This window comes from Pseudoliparis swirei, chromosome 15, assembly GCF_029220125.1.
Source record: "Pseudoliparis swirei isolate HS2019 ecotype Mariana Trench chromosome 15, NWPU_hadal_v1, whole genome shotgun sequence".
In the NCBI taxonomy this organism is placed as follows: domain Eukaryota; kingdom Metazoa; phylum Chordata; class Actinopteri; order Perciformes; family Liparidae; genus Pseudoliparis; species Pseudoliparis swirei.
In genome coordinates this window covers 1,738,192-1,757,270 of record NC_079402.1, presented here as the reverse complement: position 1 = coordinate 1,757,270, position 19,079 = coordinate 1,738,192, and the positions used below count along the sequence as shown (strand labels likewise).

General features: G+C 48.2%; 2 protein-coding genes across 2 annotated transcripts; both read right to left on the bottom strand.

The window, feature by feature from the left end:
• Positions 1–4,375: 4,375 nt before the first annotated feature.
• purg (purine-rich element binding protein G) lies at positions 4,376–7,190 on the bottom strand. The gene has a single exon (XM_056432686.1). The coding sequence runs from the start codon at positions 5,510–5,512 to the stop codon at positions 4,436–4,438; it is 1,077 nt and encodes a 358-aa protein (XP_056288661.1). The 5' UTR covers positions 5,513–7,190; the 3' UTR covers positions 4,376–4,435.
• Positions 7,191–7,284: 94 nt separating this feature from the next.
• On the bottom strand, positions 7,285–18,804 carry il6st (interleukin 6 cytokine family signal transduce). The gene is made up of 16 exons (XM_056432685.1): positions 18,581–18,804; positions 16,068–16,152; positions 15,350–15,658; positions 14,231–14,378; positions 13,861–14,018; positions 13,576–13,730; positions 12,490–12,652; positions 12,276–12,349; positions 11,151–11,367; positions 10,676–10,846; positions 10,448–10,549; positions 9,918–10,064; positions 9,690–9,830; positions 9,185–9,281; positions 8,995–9,076; positions 7,285–8,834 (listed from the first exon to the last, which is right to left on the bottom strand). The coding sequence occupies exons 2-16, from the start codon at positions 16,138–16,140 to the stop codon at positions 8,298–8,300; spliced, it is 2,574 nt and encodes an 857-aa protein (XP_056288660.1). The 5' UTR covers positions 16,141–16,152; positions 18,581–18,804; the 3' UTR covers positions 7,285–8,297.
• Between the last annotated feature and the right edge of the window lie 275 nt (positions 18,805–19,079).

Sequence of the window (19,079 nt, the reverse complement as noted above, 5' to 3'; positions counted from 1 at the left end):
ATCGAAGTCCAACAGCCCGGTGCCCCCCCCCCCCCCGAGTGGGAGGAGCTTAGTTCCTCTGAGCCCATTAAGAAGTATTTATGGTATTTAATCCTTCAAAAAGTGATGACGTCTGTCAAAAGGAAGAGCAGCTGTATGGGGCCAGGGTCTGATCCAGAACCCTGTGGTTCAGGTCTGATCCAGAACCCTGTGGTTCAGGTCTGATCAGCTACTTGACCTTGGCGTGTCGGGTCGGTCCTTTATTTTGACGGGTTTCACGGATCTTTTCGACCTTTCTGAGTCGCTGTTCTCTCAGAGAGGATCTCCAGACGCCTTCAACATCTACAGACGGCGGTCTTCAGATGGCGGTCTACAGACGGACGTAGTTTCCGCTGAACGCTTTACTGTCCAGCTCCGTCGGTTCTGATTCTGCTCGGAGCGGCAGCAGGTCGTCGTGTCACATCGATTATAATAACGATTATAATGACGATTATAATGACGATGGGGAAAAGTGCAATAATCCAGACGCCCCCTTCATGTTGGGGTCAACTGAAGGTGAGACGGGGGGGGGGGGGGGGGGGACATTCAGCCTTCGGTCCGTGGAGCCGATGAGAGCTTTTAGTTATTTGATGTTCCTCGTCCAACGGATCAAGATGCTGACCGCATTCACATATTGTTAATTTGAGAAGTCCATCCGATCCGTTCTCATCCCCCATGTTATCTCATGGTTCGTCCTCTGGGTCAGAGGTCATGTGAAGGTCATGTGAAGGTCATGTAAGCACCGTTCTCTCTACGAGGGAACAAAGAGCAGGACCGATGTGAACGCTTGAAACACTTTTATTACGCAGAGAAGCGACGAACAAATGTTAGGAACACCGACGAGAGCCCGTTGTCCTTCTGCCGATTCACGATGTTAGATCAGGAGGAAGATCAAAGGTCCTCTAGGGGTCCTCTAGGGGTCATCTAGGGGTCATTTGTTCTTCTGATCGTCACAAATAATAATAGAGTCTCACTCGGCCGTCACAACCTTCTCCTCCGCCGACATGTCGACTCAGACTACGAGAACTCGTCCGTCTCTCGGGTCGTGAAATGAGCAGAGTTCAGATGTGGAACATCTGCAGGAGAACCGTCGGTTCTCCAGGGAACCTTCATCCACGGGAGGCACCACGTCCGGTTCTATATGTACACACAGAACCATGGAGGTGCACCTGGAACCGAAAACGGTTCTTCGGGGTGATGCCATAGAAGAACCGTTTCTGGTTCCACAAAGAACCTTTCAAACCAGGGTTCTCTAAAGAACCATGTGCTTAAAGAGTTCTGCATAGAACCTATAAAGGTGCCTGAAATGAAAAAATGGTTCTCCAGTAGGTGATGGTTCCTCGTAGAACCACAAAGCCTTTTAGAGAACCATTTAAGAACCTTTATGGTTCTGTGTGTAACATCGTTGACATTAATCCCGTTATGTAATCTCATGTTTAAACCACTTCACAGCTCAGCAACGCCTGACAGCTGGTCCTGGATCAGCTGGTCCTGGATCAGCTGGTCCTGGATCAACCGGTCTTTGATCAGCTGGTCCTGGATCAGCTGGACGGTACCGGCCCCGTTGAGCTTTAAAAAACTGTTCATTTTCCGACTACACGTTGAAACGTGTTTTACCTTCATTTCAAAGCATCATTCTTAGCGTGTGCCGCAGCTCGTCTGACGTCACGCGTGTGCCTCGCGTGTTCCTGTGCTCATTCCACACCCAGCGAGGCTTCAGTCTCGCCGTCGTGCTGCGTTCACAACAAACGCGTTCACAATGTTCGCAACCTTGACTCGCTTCATTCACGCCTTAGAGGGGGCGTGGCTTATCTCCATGGAAACGATTAGCATTCCCGCCATCCGCCACGGAAGAACTAACCACCAGGCTGGTTACGCAGCGTCGGGCGAATTTTTTACTATTTCAACTTTCAATATTTCGTATGTTACGTGTTGTGAACGCGGCGTAAGAATCTGCCGTGAAGCGGCGGCCGTGACAACGAGCTCGCCGTGTCCATGATTGTCCCGTCCGCACCGAACGGCGTGGACACAAACGGTTCCTCTGCCCGGGAACCAAAGTGCAGCTTTTTATTTAAAGTGCTTTTCGGATATTTAGAATACGAAAGACGGATGAGCTTCACGCCTTTTTAGAGAAATTCTGCGTCCGCTTGTCAGGGGAGTAAACGTCACTTTATGAGAATATAATTATGAATATCTCGACGAAGGAAACGATTGAAAGAGACAAACTCTCTCAAATCAACATCTAAACTCTGATTGCACGTCCTTTTTTTCTTTAAATAAATTGTGCTTTGAGTTCCACAACGCGTTATAGAACTTTTGCCGTTCATATGAAAATAAAACCGCTCACGGTTCATGCCTACACCGGACAACAAACACCAACGTCGCCCCTGAAGGCATCACAAGACCCGGCTGCCACCAACACAAACACCACGGAGCGGTTTCCTCCGGCAGCCACACGACGCCGCTACGCTAAACGTGCCTTCATGGTACCGAGTCTAACGTCGGGGTTTCCACCAGAAGTTTCTTTGACTTCATTTCTAATATGAATATTAATATGAATAAGTACAAGAGGAGAACCGCAGTGCTTGCAGCTCAACGGCGTCCAATCACAAGGGAGCACAGTACGAGAATTAAACCACGTGACAAAGGATTCATTCAGATTATCAGCAGAGGTTCCCAAACACTGGGTCCAGACCCTCGGGTGGGTCACGGGAAATTTGAGCGGAAATTCTTCCATATCTTCGACTTGGCGTTTCCACCCGCAGTACACCTTTAGGCCACACGAGGGCGCCTGCACGGTCCTCTCTGTCTACCGTTCAATCCAATGGAAATGTGCCAAAAGGCTTTTATTCTTTCTCATTTATAAAATATTTAACATGAAACAAAAGCAGCGATTATTGAAACTATCTCTTTTAATATAACAAGATAACATAAGATGAGAGTCCAGGAATGGTCACTCATGTCATCTGGGTCGTGATCGTTTGTTCCAAGTGGGTCTGGGATCAGTTATAATTCTGAATAATAATGAGTAGAGTCCTCATCACGTTGTCCAGCGGTCCATAAAGGGTTCCTTGGAGAACGTGTGATCAGTGATCTCAGGGCTCAGAGGATTAACAGCAGGGAAAATAAATTCTCTATTTTTTACTGAAAAATTTGACTTCATGCCGCATAAAATAAAGGAAATCTGAGAAAGGTAATGCCTCTTTGGTCGCGTGGAAAAACAAACGCGGTGACGTGATGCACGGATGATGGGGGGGGGGGTTAGGGTTCTCCGAGTTTCAGTGCAGAACCAGTTTGGCCTCCAGCTGGATGGTTCTGCAGTGAGTGTTTCCGGTGATGAAGAACATGCACAGTGCTGAGGACCAGCTGCTCGTCACCTCACGCACACAGGGGGGGGGGGGCACCTGTCGAGCTACGATCACCACACCTCGTCAACAACAACACAATCACCCCACAGCTCGTCAACAACAACACAATCACCCCCAACTGGGAGGAGAGAGGAGAAACAAGAAGATACCTCACAAAGATAAATATGAAGGATGTGGACTCAGTGTGTGTGAGTGTGTGTGAGTGAGTGTGAGTGTGTGTGTGTGAGTGTGAGTATGTGTGTGTGTGAGTGTGTGTGAATGTGAGTGAGTGAGTGTGTGTGTTCTGCAGTATTGTTCAAGACGTGGTGACTGTAGTCGACCTCGTGATTCTTAAATGAACTACACATTTCCTGTGTAGGAAGCAGTCGTGGTTGGAGTCCACCGAGGTGCACAACACACACACACTGGTGTGTGTGTGTGTGTTGTGCACGTGGTGTAGTGCACGTGTCGGTCGATGCAGCCGGCATGTGTGTGTGTGTGTGTTGAGCTTACAGCTACCTCTTTCCCCCACATCCCCCTCCCCTTAAACAACCCACATGTACATGTGGGGTCTTCTGTTCCTTTTTAAATCTCAAAGAAATGAAAATAAATGCTAAAACAAATTCTAATTTGTTCTATTTTTTTCTTCTTTCCTTCTTCGATTCCTCGACACAGATCCAGTAACTTGTAGTCGGCAGGCGTCCTAAAACTACCACGCTGCTAAATGATTCACGTGTAGAGCATGCGGCCTCACTGTGACCCTTCAATGCAACTCAGAGAACACTTCAAGTGTGGGGGGGGGGGGGTCAGGGTCAATAGGTCGGGTCGGCCCTGGCTAAAGTGCATTAAATAGCACTGAGGTTGACACATGTATAATCCTTGGCAGGTTGTTGGTGGGTGGTACCAGCCCTTGTGGACCCTGCAGGGGGGGGGGGGTCTATAGGGGGTCTATAGGGGGTCTATAGGGGATCTATGGGGGGTCTATAGGGGGTCTATAGGGGGTCTGATCATCTCATTAACACGGTCCCTAAAACACATGGATGAAGCTCAGCCTCCTGCCCGGCGGGGGGTCAGTCCTCCGGCTCCTCGCTGTCCTGCCGCGCGTCCATCCGCTTCTCCTTGTGGCAGGAGAAGATCCGCCGCATCTCCTCCTCGTAGCGGACGAAGTTGTCCCCGAACCGGGCCCAGGCCTTCAGGGGGACCGTGATGGTGTTCCGGTACGGCTGCCGCACCTCGCTGATTTTCAAAAAGACGCCGTAGCGGTTGGAGCCCACGTCGAAGTAGAAGCGCTTGTTGTCCACGCGGAACGACGCGGCCTCCGGGAGCTCCGGGTTGTCGTCGCGGTTCTGGTTCTGGTGGTTCCTGGACCCGGTCCGGTCGCCGCCGCGGTCGTCGCTCTCCTCGTCGCCGTAGTCCTCGATGAGCTGCGACAGCGCGTCCCGGAACTCGATGAGCCCCTGCGCCGGCAGCACGATGCTCTGCTCGATGCCCTGGCCGTAGTAGCCCATGGTGCCGTGTCCCCTGCTGACGGTCTGCCGGATGCGGAGGAAGCGGCCGCGCTGGTTCTCCTTCAGGTCCAGGTAGTACTTCCTGTTGTCGCGCTCGATCAACTCGCTCTTGAGGACGCGGTGCGCGTGGTCGTCGGTCGCCGCGGAGCCGTTGGAAGGCGGCGGCCCCGCGTGCGGCGGCTCCGGCGCCCTCCGGCGGGAGTCGCGCGCGCGGCCCTGAGCGTTCGCGCCGCTCGCGCCGCTGTGCTCCTCCAGCGGCGGCGGCGCGAGGCCCCCCCGCAGCCCGATGCGGGCGTAATAATCGATGAAGTCGCCCAGGGAGTAGCGGAGCGCGGGCGCCATCGACATGGACAGCGTCAGCTTGCTCTTCCTGATGTTGTCGTGGCGGCCTCTCCCGATCCACACCTCGGCTATCTTCAGGAAGCGGCCGCGCGCGCTCTGCTTCACGTCCAGGTAGAAGCGCTTCTTCTGGACGTCCACGCGCTTGGTGGCTAACTCCTGGATGTCGCTGCCCGGCTGCTGCTGCTGCGGTCCGGGCTGCTGGACGTAGTGCTGCGGGTACGCGGGTCTCGGGAACGCATCCGCTGCCATCTTCCCCCTGCCTCTATCCATCCCTCTGAAACACCCATCAGCCATCATGATCGATATTATATGATTCCGCTGGTACGAAGCGATCCCTCCATCCCCACCGGGCGACCGCAGACAAGTTAGCCGGATGCCTCGAATGACCTAAAAAAAAAAAAATGGCAGCTCTAGTCTGGAGTCACCGGCTGGTCCGAGTGTCTGAGTCCCGGAGGAGGAGGTCAGGGCTCGTCTGTTCCATCACCAGCCCGCGTTCACCGAGGCGTCCGGGGGAGGCGAGCCGACCTGGAGGGGGATGAGGCGGCGTGCGATACTACATGAACCCGATGAACTCATCCACCCCCCCGCTCCGTCCTGAGGAAGCCTCCGTTAAAGAGACACGGTGGTTCTCATGCGCGCGCGCACAGATACACACACACACACACACACACACACACACACACACACACACACACACACACACACACACACACACACACACACACACACACACACACACACACACACACACACACACACACACACACACACACACACACACACACACACACGCTGCTCAGCTGCACGTATAGTGAGCAGCAACATAGATTTAGTCGATTATAGCTCATGATTGTGACTTTAAAAGCAACTCAATATAGCTAAATTATTTAAAATGTAATAGTTATATTCGTTAAGAATGTGTGCATCGTAATCACATCATGATCATTATTGTCAGACAATTATGAAATTATATTCAAATGAATAGTAGTGCATGTTAATGCATTGTAGTGCATGTGAGTGAATATTAGTGCATGTTAATGCCTTTTAGTGCATGTGAGTGTATATTAGTGCACGTTAATGCATTGTAGTGCATGTGAGTGAATATTAGTGCATGTGAGTGTTTATTAGTGCATGTTAATGCATTTTAGTGCATGTGAGTGTATACTCGTGCATGTTAATGCATGTTAATGCTATTTAGTGCACGTGAGTGAATATTAGTGCATGTTAATGCCTTGTATGCTAATGTAGAAGCTTCTTTATTTCTTGTATTGGTGGGAAAAGGCTTCACAATAAAAACAGCTGACGTTGACATGTTCGTTAAAACATTTATTTTGATAAGGATCATCATTTAGTGTTTAAAAAACAGCTACAAAATTTAACCAAGCAGCATTCATGGGGCCAGCTCGACAGGAAGTGGACATTAAAAAAAGACAATTTGTATTACATTTTATTTAATAATCATCTTAAATGAGGACATATATCAACTCAAAATCCAGTGTATTTTTCCAGTGGATAGTCTGCAGTTTTTTTCTTCTTCTAGAAACGCGGTTTAAAACGAGGCGTCAGAATGAATGGCGATGAAGCGGAAGGCGGACGACGCACCTCTCGATGTTCTGGAGGTCCGTCCCCACCGGCCACTGCTCCTGGGGGAAGTCCATGGGGGACGAGGACCCGTCCTCCAGGATGGGAACGTCGGAGCTCTCGTCCAGCCGGAGGTCCAACCTGCAGGGCTCCGAGTCGGTTCCGAACACAGAGGTCAACGAGGTCAACAAGGTCAATGAGGTCAACGAGGACCAGTCGAAGTCGAAAGGTCACGCGCTCGTCTTTTAAATTGACTCGTGACGCGTGTCATCCGTATTGTTTTCCTTTTTTGGAAAACATGCATTTTTGGCGCTGTTACTAATAACATGAACAATGGCCGCCGCTCTCTTCAAAAGGTCCCGGTGACACGAGCTTCTGCTTTTAAAGCAGCAAAATTAAAGACGCCATCAATCACTTTAATCTTTAAAAAGTTGAATCCGTCTTGATGTCAAAAATCAAATGTAAAAGATTTTATCGATGGGGAAATATTAGATTATATGTTACTTTATTCATTTGCAGCTACAACATTTTATTTACAAATATAAAATGAAAATAACATATCAGGACATGATACATTTATGAATTTAAACAATAAAGGAAATGAAAATGTAAAAAATAAAAGTGTATAGAGTGTCTCTGAAGCATAAAAGGTTTATTGATGATCAGTTTGAGGAGGATTTGGCCAGAGGAGATTATTTATTTATTCTGAGGGTAATAATGGTATATTTAATAAGGGACAGTGCACATTGATAAAAACATTTCAGTAAATGTGCCAGAGTTAGCCAAGAGACTATTTTTCATCTGTAAAGGGTATGAGGGTGTCGGGTTGTTCGGTGTGCGTGGCTGTGGAGGTTTTCTATGCGAGTGCAAAGCTAGGAGACTAATTACTCTTGAAGAAGTACTAACACTGACATGAACGTGGCAACAGACAACTTTTAAAATCCCCCGCTGGCATTTACAGAATCTGTTGTTGATAACGGATTCTTCTGAGAACTGGAAACACGTTTTGCAAATATCAGATCACAAAGAAAACAAACATCGGACTACCGAGTATAGAACGATGTTGGGTGGATCTTCCTGATCCGTAGAGCACAACCGCCATCGTTGCCTTTAGCTCCGCCTCCCAGTCTTTAGACCCCGCCTCCCAGCCCTCGGTCCTGTCTCGATCACATTCCCGGAGGAAGGAAAATAACTGGTTTCAACTATTCGGGCATTTTTTAACTTTTAGGACTGAAGGACGTCGACAGGCGCCGATGGGAAAGCAGTCTTATTGGTTCCCACGGCGTCACGTGACTGGAGCTCCTCCTGGGGGCGTGTTGGAGCGGTGGACACGGGACACACCGTCTTTTGTCTTAACGTTACAGTCGATATATTTCCGGCCTCACGGGGAATCAACGGAAACATTATGATATCGTGCAATCAACATTTACTTCGTAATAAGCCAAAAACGTTCCGATTGCCACTTTAACAGAAAGGCACAGAAGCGTTTCCCGCAGCCGCCTCACTGCGGCCGGTAGCCGCCCAGCTGAAGCCTGTAGCTGGACGCCGGCGCCCCCTCCTGGCCGTCCGTGGGCGTCGCCTGCCGCTCGCCGTCCTCGTCCAGGGGACAGAAGTCCAGCGCCTCCAGCGCCCCCTGCTGGTCGGAGCAGGGCCTCCGGGGGCCGCGTCCGCCGCCGTCCTGCAGCGACGTGTCCGCGTTCTCCTCCGAGTCCAGCAGGGGCTGCGTGGACTCGGACCGCGAGAACACGGCCTGCTGGGGCGCCTGCCCCTTGTAGCCGTTGTTGGCGGCCACCACCGACGAGTACTGCACCGTGCCGGCCGTGGTGTCGGCCATGTCGCCGCCCTCGTCGCTGTCGGACACGCTCTGGCGCGGCGACGACATGCAGGAGGAGCCTCCGATGCCGCTGCTGTGCTCCTCCGACAGGTACTTGTCCTTCTTCAGGGGCAGGCAGCCGGCCTTGTCCTCCTCGAACACGCTTTTGCCGTCGCACGCGTCCACGTCCAGCACGCTGACGCCGCTCTCCTTCGGCGGCTCCGCCTGCACGGCGGGAAAAGAAAAGCCCGGTTACAATCAGAAATAAAATCTCCAGGTTCAGCGGCGAGGCGGCGTGGGGAGCATACGGGAACCACGTGGACGGGTCGGACCCGGACAGGAAGCCGATTGTCGCTTAGTGAATACTATACATGCGTCTCCTCACTTTCAAAGGGTAATCAGGAGACCAGCTTCCTATGGTGCTCTCTCCGGGGTCTGGAATCCGGGGCCAGAAATTCACCTTGATCCTGCAGGGTGAGGAAACACTGAGGGTTATTTATTTTTATCTATATATATATAGATATATATATATCTATATACACACACAGCGCTGCAGTTACAGCCGGTTGACTCACGCGTCTTTCTTGTAGGCGCAGAGCAGCATGGTCACAACCACGAGGAACAGGAAGCCGAGGCTCACGCCCACCACGATGCCCTCCATCTCGCCCGGCGCTGAGGGAAACGAGAGAACGCCACATATTATATATATGTATATTTATGAAATATATGTATAAAATATATGTGTATATATATATATATATATTATATTTCTATAATTATATTTGTAGATTATATTATACTTGAGTATATATACAGACACACAAATATAATATATTATTATTATATTTGTATAATATATTATATTTTTGTATATATATTTATATATAAATACTTTCATACACAAATATAATATAATATATTAAACGTAAATATATATAATAATATATTATAAATGCATATATATATATATATACACATATTAATTAAATAATAAAATATATATAAAATAATATATATACATATACACACACACATATATATACATACAAATATATATTTCTGACCACGGTTTCCTCTCACCGTATTTCAGCGTGGTGAACGAGTGGTTGAAGCTGGCCGTGGAGCCGTTGACGGTCGAGGCCACGATCCAGGTGTCGTACTTGGTGTTGCCCGTCAGCGACGTCAGCGTGTACGAGGTGGCGTCGGCCGGCAACGTGACCTCTGAAAGAATTAGTCCCAAAAAAAACGCCGAATGAGAGAGGCGTTCAGGGACCGTCAGGAAAAAGGTCATGTCAGAGATAGACGCACTGTGTGTGGTGGTTTCACTGGTGTAGAAGATGGTGTAGTTGGTGATGAAGCCTCTCCGGCTGCGTTGGGGGAGCTCCTTCCAGACCAGCTCCGCCTCATTGTGGCCCGGTTTGCCCTTCAGGCGGACCGCCGGGGCCTCCAGCGGCGCTGAGGAGGACAACCACGGAGCTGGGTTAGGATATCTCAGATACATAGTGTGACCTCTGGAGCTGGGTCAGATATCTCAGATACATAGTGTGACCTCTGGAGCTGGGTTAGGATATCTCAGATACATAGTGTGACCTCTGGAGCTGGTTCAGATATCTCAGATACATAGTGTGACCTCTGGAGCTGGGTTAGGATATCTCAGATACATAGTGTGACCTCTGGAGCTGGGTTAGGATATCTCAGATACATAGTGTGACCTCTGGAGCTGGTTCAGATATCTCAGATACATAGTGTGACCTCTGGAGCTGGGTTAGGATATCTCAGATACATAGTGTGACCTCTGGAGCTGGGTTAGGATATCTCATGTGTGTGTGTGTTCATACCTCCTTGCTCCAGGAAGGCCTCAGCTCTCGCTGCTCTCCCGGTCCGTCCGGAGTACAAAGGATGAACGGACACGTTGTAGCACACAAACCTCTCGAGGTCGCCTGGAGGTCACGATGAGAGTCGAAGGAAACGTCAGAATAAAGTACTTAGAGCAAAGAGGATCAATTAAGTCCAAGCGGTTGATTCTCAACGACCTTTAGGATTCAATAACACTCAAACAAGACGACCTTTGATGGCGGTGCGCCGGGTGGTTCTGTTTTCCCGCTGCCAGTCCGTCTGCTCGCCGCTGACCCACTGGACCACGTACTCAGAGAGGGAAGAGCTGTTGGGGGGGGTCCACTCCAACCACAGCCGGCCCCCCTGGGGCCACACCTTCAGCTCTGCAACTGGGGGGGGTTCTGACACACACACACTTATCCTTAATAAGGTGCCACTTTAGTCCATCATCAACATTAAAAAGACTTAATTCAAAGTTCGACATCATAAAGTCGCCATTGTAGGAAAAGTACATCAAAATGAAAATGTGGGGATGCAATGTTCGTTTGAGACACAAGGGGGCAGCATTTACAGGAAGATCAAAGGAAATACTGGTGAACACTGACCCACTGGACAATGCAGGGTTACTGTATGAACATATGTGGTGTGTTGTGTTGTGTTGCGGCGGTGTGGACTAGTCTTTAAAGCGTCGCCATGGTAACGTACCGTGAGCTTTATCGGGGATGACCAGCGACGCCTCCGCGGATTTCCCCACAGCGTTGTGCGCGGCGGCGAACGCTTTGACCGACTTCCCGTCCGCCAGGCGGAGCCGCTGCAGGACGGTGAAGGAGCCGCTCTCGGACCGGTTGACCGGGCGGGGGACCTTTTGGTCCTGGAGCCTTATGCTGAACCCCGTTATCCTCCCATTGGGCCGGACAGGATCCTGGCAGACACAAAGTCACTCGGAATAAAACATTGTTTTATTGTTTTTATTGTTCTATTCATCTTTTCCTTTAAGTGTAAGTCGTGGAGCGTCGCTCTCCCACGAGGATCTTTGATCATCTGTGTCTCCTGACTTTAAAAAAAGAACAAAATAAAAAATTTCCTGTCTGAACATGACTTTAGAACATTGTTTTGTTTGCTGTTATTGAGATGTCTATAGAAGAAGCTCTGAGTTGGGAGTGAGATATTTGGGGTTTAAATTGTTCCCCTTTTTATCCACTTTGAGGGAATATGCTAGACAAGCATTTATAATAGTTGTCTATTAGGATGGATGTATTATTATATATTTTTTAGACTCTTCAGGGAATTTCTTTATGAAAAAGATCAAATATTTTTACCCTTTTATGGGGTGTATTATGTATTTTTCCTCTCTTACTCGGAGTGTGAGGCCAATATACAGCATTATATATTTACTCCATATTATTGAGATTTCTTTAGCAACATTTGGCATTCATCTCTCTGGAAACAGTTACGTGTTGTAAAGGCCAAAATTGTTCATTTAAATTCCTCCGAAATATAATTTATATTTATCAAAAGACGGTAATATTACTATTATTAATTTATGGAGCATTTTCACACAACACTGTCCTGCAAATATTTCTGATTTAAAAACCTCATATTAACAAATATGGGGATTCAGTTCACAGAAAGACGCCTTTATTTTGAAACGCAACAGGAAGTGGAGACACACAGGAAAACAAAAGGGGTCTCAAATCCAGACGAGACGCAGCGACCGAGGCTCAGGAGGAGAGCGGCTCGTCCCTCAGACGCTTTAACTTTATTGTTACGTAATATTTGTATCAATCAGCATTTTTTGGGAGGTAAATTGAAGGCGACGCCGTTATTTACCTTACAGATAAACTGCACCAGTCGGCCGTCGTCTCCCTCAGAGACGATTCTCCATAAATCCGGTTTACCTGGTCCTAGAAAAGATAAAACATAAATAATAATAAATATTCCACGTCTACATCACAACATTGCAGTGGGCAGATTCACCGGCTCAGCAGTATTTGAAGATGTGCCCCGGTTATTGAGCAATGCGGTAGCGGCGGCGTGAACTCACGGTCCTCCGGCGTGGCGGCCGTGGCGTTGGCGCTCCACGCGCTCCAGTAGCCGTGGCCCTCACGGGCGTTCTTGCAGCTCACCTGGGAGACGTACACGGTGGCCGGGCGCAGGTTCTGGAGCCGGAAGGACTGGATGTCCGTTGCCGTGTCAACCAGCGGAACCTGAAGGGACATTGAACGCCACGCGGTTATTGACTATAAGAAAAGCTTCTTTGGGTACCTAGAAAAGCGCTATAGAAGTGTAAATTATTATTAATTTAAATTATTATAAAAGACAAACGGCTTCAACACGTAGGAGATAACACCAAAATATGGAGAAAGAACATCGTCGTCATAACCCTTAAGCTAACGGGACTTTATTTAAATTATTGTGCCAGAGATTTATCAAACATTACAATAGAAGCATAAGAACAATAAAGCAAAAGTATAAACATGTATAAATAAGAGGGAATTAAAAAGTATTACTAAAACCAGTACTTAATAGATGGAAAGAAAAGTAGATTTTTAATGTGCAATAATGTCTAAAAAGTAATAAAAACTTCATGTGTCCATCATAAATTTAAATAATATTACAGATGTTTAAAAAGAGCAAAACTAGATGAAAACAGATATTTACCAATGATTGCTTAATTTATGCATTTTTAAAAATCAGGTCCCATTGAAGTTTTTTGATTTTTACAACCTGGAATTAAAATTTAGTTTTTTTAGATTTATTATATTTGTCAGAATAAGTGAAGTAAAATAAAATAAAGCAAAGTCTTATTTCTGTTATTTTGTAATAATGGATTCAAACATGCTCCGTCATCATGTGACACTCAGATTGTATTTAATTAATTATGTGACTCCAGAAGCTACTTAGGATTCATAGCTTCATCTCTTTAATGATTTCTCTAATTTAATTTCACCAATTTTGACTTTTTTGTGAAGATCCATTCCAAAAAACAAAACAAAAAATCAATAGCGACACGATAGGAAGATCCGCAGGAGGGCTGAATACTTTTCGAAGGCCCTGAATCTATCGTGATACTGAATTATGTGTAGTATTTATTTTAATGACTGTGTGTTCGGAGAACAAACATACTTACATACGTCCAGCTCTCAGAGCCATTGGGGCAGAACCGTATCTGGTAGGTTAGCCTCACATATTCTTTGGGGATGGGGTGAGTCCAGTTGATCAGGAGGGAGGTGGGGAAGCTCCTCTCAGAGACCACCTGCACGTCTGACGGAGGGTTCGTTTTCACTGCAACACACACACACACCACGCTGCTCAGCACCGGGCTGGTGAGCTCAGGTCATGGACCAGACGGAGACCAGGACCAGAGACCAGGACCAGACGTGGACCAGACGTAGACCACATGAAGCCCACTTACCGAACCAGCCGGCTTCCTCCTTCAGATGCTCTGACTCCACCCTCCCCAGCCTGTTGTGCGCCTCCACCCAGATGTCCAGCATCATGTGATTAGGGAAGCTGGTCAGGAAGTCCACGGCGGCCTCGTTGCCACGGGTCGACGCGTTGAAGGCCGCGGAGCTGTCGGAGAACGCGTTAATGTCGTCTAACTGCGATAACACACCGCCCTCTAGGGGTTCAACGGTGGAGGTGCGGTTAAAATGAAGCTCAAAAGTAGCATTCATTTTAGGAGCAGAATTATCTCAAATAAAATCGTCATTAAGCATCCTGAGATGACAGACAACGTTCACAATAAAAGCTCAATCCTTTTGCTTTAATAAAACTTTACTCACGATATCACTGCGACGTTCAGCGTGTACGACGTGGGGACGCCGGAGGTCTGGCGGCCCGCCGCGGCCCACGAGCAGCGCAGGGTGGTGGAGATGTATTTGACCCCCTGGACGGCCTGACAGGAAACGTTCTCAGGCTTCACCGGGCGATCTGACAGCGACACAAACAAACACGACTTATTCACAATAAATATACAGAACTACGCATGCCGTCTTTCAAACGACACGTTCACGTCTCTGAGAAACACGTCAACGCTAAAAGTGAAGTTACGTTTATCACGTCGGTTTGTGTACGATTGAGTCAGGTTGCTTTCAAGATCAAACAACTTTATTCCTTCCTTCCTTCCTTCGTTCACAGTTGGACACTATTCCTTCCTTATTTCCTTCTTTCTTTCCTTCCTTCCCAGTTGTTTTGTTGGAATGGACACCATTCTTTCCTTCTTTCCTTCCTTCCCTCCCTCCCTCCCAGTTGTTTAGTTGGACACCATTCTTTCCTTATTTCCTTCTTTCTTTCCTTCCTTCCTTTATTTCTTCCTTCCTTCCCAGTTGTTTAGTTGGACACCATTCTTTTCTTCCTTCCTTCCTTCAGTTACACTATTCCTTCCTTCCTTCACAGTTGGTCAGTTGGACACTATTCCTTCCTTCCTTCCTGCTTTCCCTCCCAGTTGTTTAGTTGGACACCATTCTTTCCTTATTTCCTTCTTTCTTTCCTTCCTTCCTTCGTTCCTTCCTTCCCAGTTGTTTAGTTGGAATGGACACCATTCTTTCCTTCTTTCCTTCCTTCCTTCTTTCCCTCCCTCCCAGTTGTTTAGTTGGACACCATTCTTTCCTTATTTCCTTCTTTCTTTCCTTCCTTCCTTTATTTCTTCCTTCCTTGCTTTATTTCTTCCTTCCTTCCCAGTTGTTTAGTTGGACACCATTCTTTCCTTCTTTCCTTCCTTCTTTCCCTCCCTCCCAGTTGTTTAGTTGGACACCATTCTTTTCTTCCTTCCTTCCTTCCTTCGCATGTTAACATCAGTCATTTTGAGTAACACCTCATGTCTGCAGTGAGATGTGAGACTAATGTAAGTAACGGACAGAATCTTTAAAGGCGTTTAAAACAGCTGCAGAGCTCCAGCCTACATCCTTTGGTGAGGAGGATCCCGTGGATGAATTTGCTTCTGTCCAGGTGGAAGTTGGGCGACGCCTTCCTGCCGAGGCAAAACAGCCACTCTGACTTTTCCCCGACGACGGGGACGGTGACGGCGAGCGCCGACTCGTTGATCTTGGCGTACTGGTCTCTGGGCACGGTGGTCCGGGACAGGTTCCAGGAGAGGTCGTCGGCCGTGACCCGGTCCGTGTCCGCGATGACGCAGGTGGCCGTGAAGTTGGTGCCGATCTCCAGGACCGGAGACTGCGGGGCGATCAGCAGGTGGCCGTCGCCTCCCGAAGCTGAAGGACAGCAGACGAGGACCGAGGTCACGACTTTTATCCAAAGACTCACAATCATGTGACGTTCACACACCGGAGAACGGCTACAGGGAGCAACACGGGGTGAAGCGCCTTGCTCAAGGACACATGGACTAGGGCGGGGGTTGAACCGCCAACCCCCCGGTGGAAAGATGGACCTGCTACCCACTGACCCACAGTCGCCCATTTTTAAGCTCAGACAACATTATTCCTTCCTTTGCTTCCACTCTCCCTCCCTCCCTCCCTTTCTTCCTCCCTTCGCTTCCTTCCCTCCCTCCCTACTGTCGGCCCTCCCTCCCTCGCCACGACACCAGAAAGATCGAGTGACACACATCACTGCTAAAGTGTCAATAAACCGTCCTGTGATGAGATGAAAAAGGGGGATACTCACCGGGCAGAGAAGAGGCAACGCAGGCCAGCAGCAGCAGCTGCAGTGATGCAGCCGACGCCATGATGAAGACCATGATGAAGACGAGCTGGAGCATAAACAGAGAACACGTCAGACTGGAGAGACGACCGCTAGTCCCAGGAGATCGGCCAAGCCGCTAGTCCCAGTAGCTAGTCGCCTGAGCTAGTCCCAGTAGCTAGTCACAGTAACTAGTCCCAGTAGCTAGTCCCTGTGACTAGTCACAGTAATAAGTCACATGAGCTAGTCCCAGTAGCTAGTGATAGTAATAAGTCCCAGTAACTAGCTATTCGGAGTAGCTACTCTCAGTAACTAGTCACAGTAACTAGTCCCAGTAGCTACTCTTAGTAACTAGACCCAGTAGCTACTCTTAGTAACTAGACCCAGTAACTACTCTTAGTAACTAAACCCAGTAGCTACTCTTAGTAACTAGACCCAGTAGCTACTCTTAGTAACTAGACCCAGTAACTAGTCTTAGTAACTAGACCCAGTAGCTACTCTTAGTAACTAAACCCAGTAGCTACTCTTAGTAACTAGACCCAGTAGCTACTCTTAGTAACTAGACCCAGTAACTAGTCTTAGTAACTAAACCCAGTAGCTACTCTTAGTAACTAAACCCAGTAGCTACTCTTAGTAACTAGACCCAGTAGCTACTCTTAGTAACTAGACCCAGTAACTAGTCTTAGTAACTAGTCCCAGTAGCTACTCTTAGTAACTAGACCCAGTAACTAGTCACAGTAACTAGTCCCAGTAGCTACTCTTAGTAACTAGACCCAGTAACTACTCTTAGTAACTAAACCCAGTAGCTACTCATAGTAACTAGACCTAGTAACTAGTCTTAGTAACTAAACCCAGTAGCTACTCTTAGTAACTAAACCCAGTAGCTACTCTTAGTAACTAGACCTAGTAACTAGTCTTAGTAACTAAACCCAGTAGCTACTCTTAGTAACTAGACCCAGTAACTACTCTTAGTAACTAAACCCAGTAGCTACTCTTAGTAACTAGACCTAGTAACTAGTCTTAGTAACTACACCCAGTAGCTACTCTTAGTAACTAGACCCAGTAACTACTCTTAGTAACTAAACCCAGTAGCTACTCTTAGTAACTAGACCTAGTAACTAGTCTTAGTAACTACACCCAGTAGCTACTCTTAGTAACTAGACCCAGTATCTACTCTTAGTAACTACTCTTAGTAACTAGTCACAGTAACTAGTCCCAGTAGCTAGTCCCTGTGACTAGTCACAGTAATAAGTCCCATTAGCTAGTCCCATTAGTTAGTCCCAGTAGCTAGTGATAGTAATAAGTCCCAGTAGCTAGTCCCAGTAACTACTAGTTACTGGGGCTAGTTACTGGGTCTAGTTACTAGTCCCAGTAACTAGCTATTCGGAGTAGCTACTCTCAGTAACTAGCCCACGTAACTAGTCCCAGTAGCTAGTCACAGTAACTAGTCCCAGTAGATACTCTTAGTAACTAGTCACAGTAACTAGTCCCAGTAACTACTCTTAGTAACTAGACCCAGTAGCTAGTCACAGTAACTAGTCATTGAGTAACGTCGAAGTCACTTGTTGTCTGTTCATCTTCACGTCTCATCTTCTCCGTTATCACTTTGCTAAGCTAACGTTACTTAGAGTATTCTAGCTAATGGCAGCTAACGCTGAGCTAACAGTGTGTGGCTAACGCTGAGCTAACAGTGTGTGGCTAACGCTGAGCCAACAGTGTGTGGCTAACGCTGAGCCAACAGTGTGTGGCTAACGCTGAGCTAACACAGTGTGTGGCTAACGCTGAGCTAACAGTGTGTGGCTAACGCTGAGCTAACAGTGTGTGGCTAACGCTGAGCCAACAGTGTGTGGCTAACGCTGAGCTAACACAGTGTGTGGCTAACGCTGAACTAACAGTGTGTGGCTAACGCTGAGCTAACAGTGTGTGGCTAACGCTGAGCTAACAGTGTGTGGCTAACGCTGAGCTAACACAGTGTGTGGCTAACGCTGAACTAACAGTGTGTGGCTAACGCTGAGCTAACAGTGTGTGGCTAACGCTGAGCTAACAGTGTGTGGCTAACGCTGAGCCAACAGTGTGTGGCTAACGCTGAGCTAACACAGTGTGTGGCTAACGCTGAGCTAACAGTGTGTGGCTAACGCTGAGCTAACAGTGTGTGGCTAACGCTGAGCTAACAGTGTGTGGCTAACGCTGAGCTAACAGTGTGTGGCTAACGCTGAGCCAACAGTGTGTGGCTAACGCTGAGCTAACAGTGTGTGGCTAACGCTGAGCTAACAGTGTGTGGCTAACGCTGAGCTAACAGTGTGTGGCTCACGCTGAGCTAACAGTGTGTGGCTAACGCTGAGCTAACAGTGTGTGGCTAACGCTGAGCTAACAGTGTGTGGCTCACGCGCATGTCAGAGACACTGTCATGTCACATTGAAGACAGCGTTGAGTTTTCATGTTTTGTCATAACCGTTATCGCCATGTTGTTTCCGCGGTCTAAAGGCGTCATGACTCACCTCACGGGCTCTCACGCGGGTCCCTGTGAGCTCTCCCGTTACTTCGATTCCATATGTATGTATTCCTTAAATCTGAACGTCGACCAAAACAAGAACTGTAAGTGCGTTATTCCGTCCCGTCCGAGTGATTCTGGGGTAGCACCGCCCACATTTCCCGTAAGGAGGCAACTTGTGACGCAACATGCTGCGCGCGCTGCGCCGCAGGACTCGATCTGACTCCTTGCGGATGGACCGCCGCTCGGCCTGAGCGCTCCGGTGTTCTCGCGGGAGTCGAGAGATCTGCGCAAACGCTCAGCGAACACACCCTGTTCGCTGATTCGTCCGATGAACTGTCTGTCAAACATCTTCTGACCAATCGGTGGGTTCCACTTTTCCGGTCTCCCACACACGCGTCACGATGTTTTCCAGTATGTCTCCGCCCCTCTTGTACTTAAGAATGCGCGTGCGCATAAATTAATTGACTTGGCAGACTTTATGTGTTCGGGGAGGGGATTATTTT

Bases quoted from the DNA above. Each gene is read 5' to 3' on its own strand.
- purg (XM_056432686.1), bottom strand. From the start codon at position 5,512: ATGATGGCTGATGGGTGTTTCAGAGGGATGGATAGAGGCAGGGGGAAG.
- il6st (XM_056432685.1), bottom strand. From the start codon at position 16,140: ATGGTCTTCATCATGGCGTCGGCTGCATCACTGCAGCTGCTGCTGCTG. The intron at 10,847-11,150 runs GTACGTTACCAT...TGTGTGTGTCAG, and splicing joins CATCCCCGATAAAGCTCACG to AACCCCCCCCAGTTGCAGAG. The intron at 10,065-10,447 runs GTATGAACACAC...TGTCCTCCTCAG, and splicing joins GGCCTTCCTGGAGCAAGGAG to CGCCGCTGGAGGCCCCGGCG.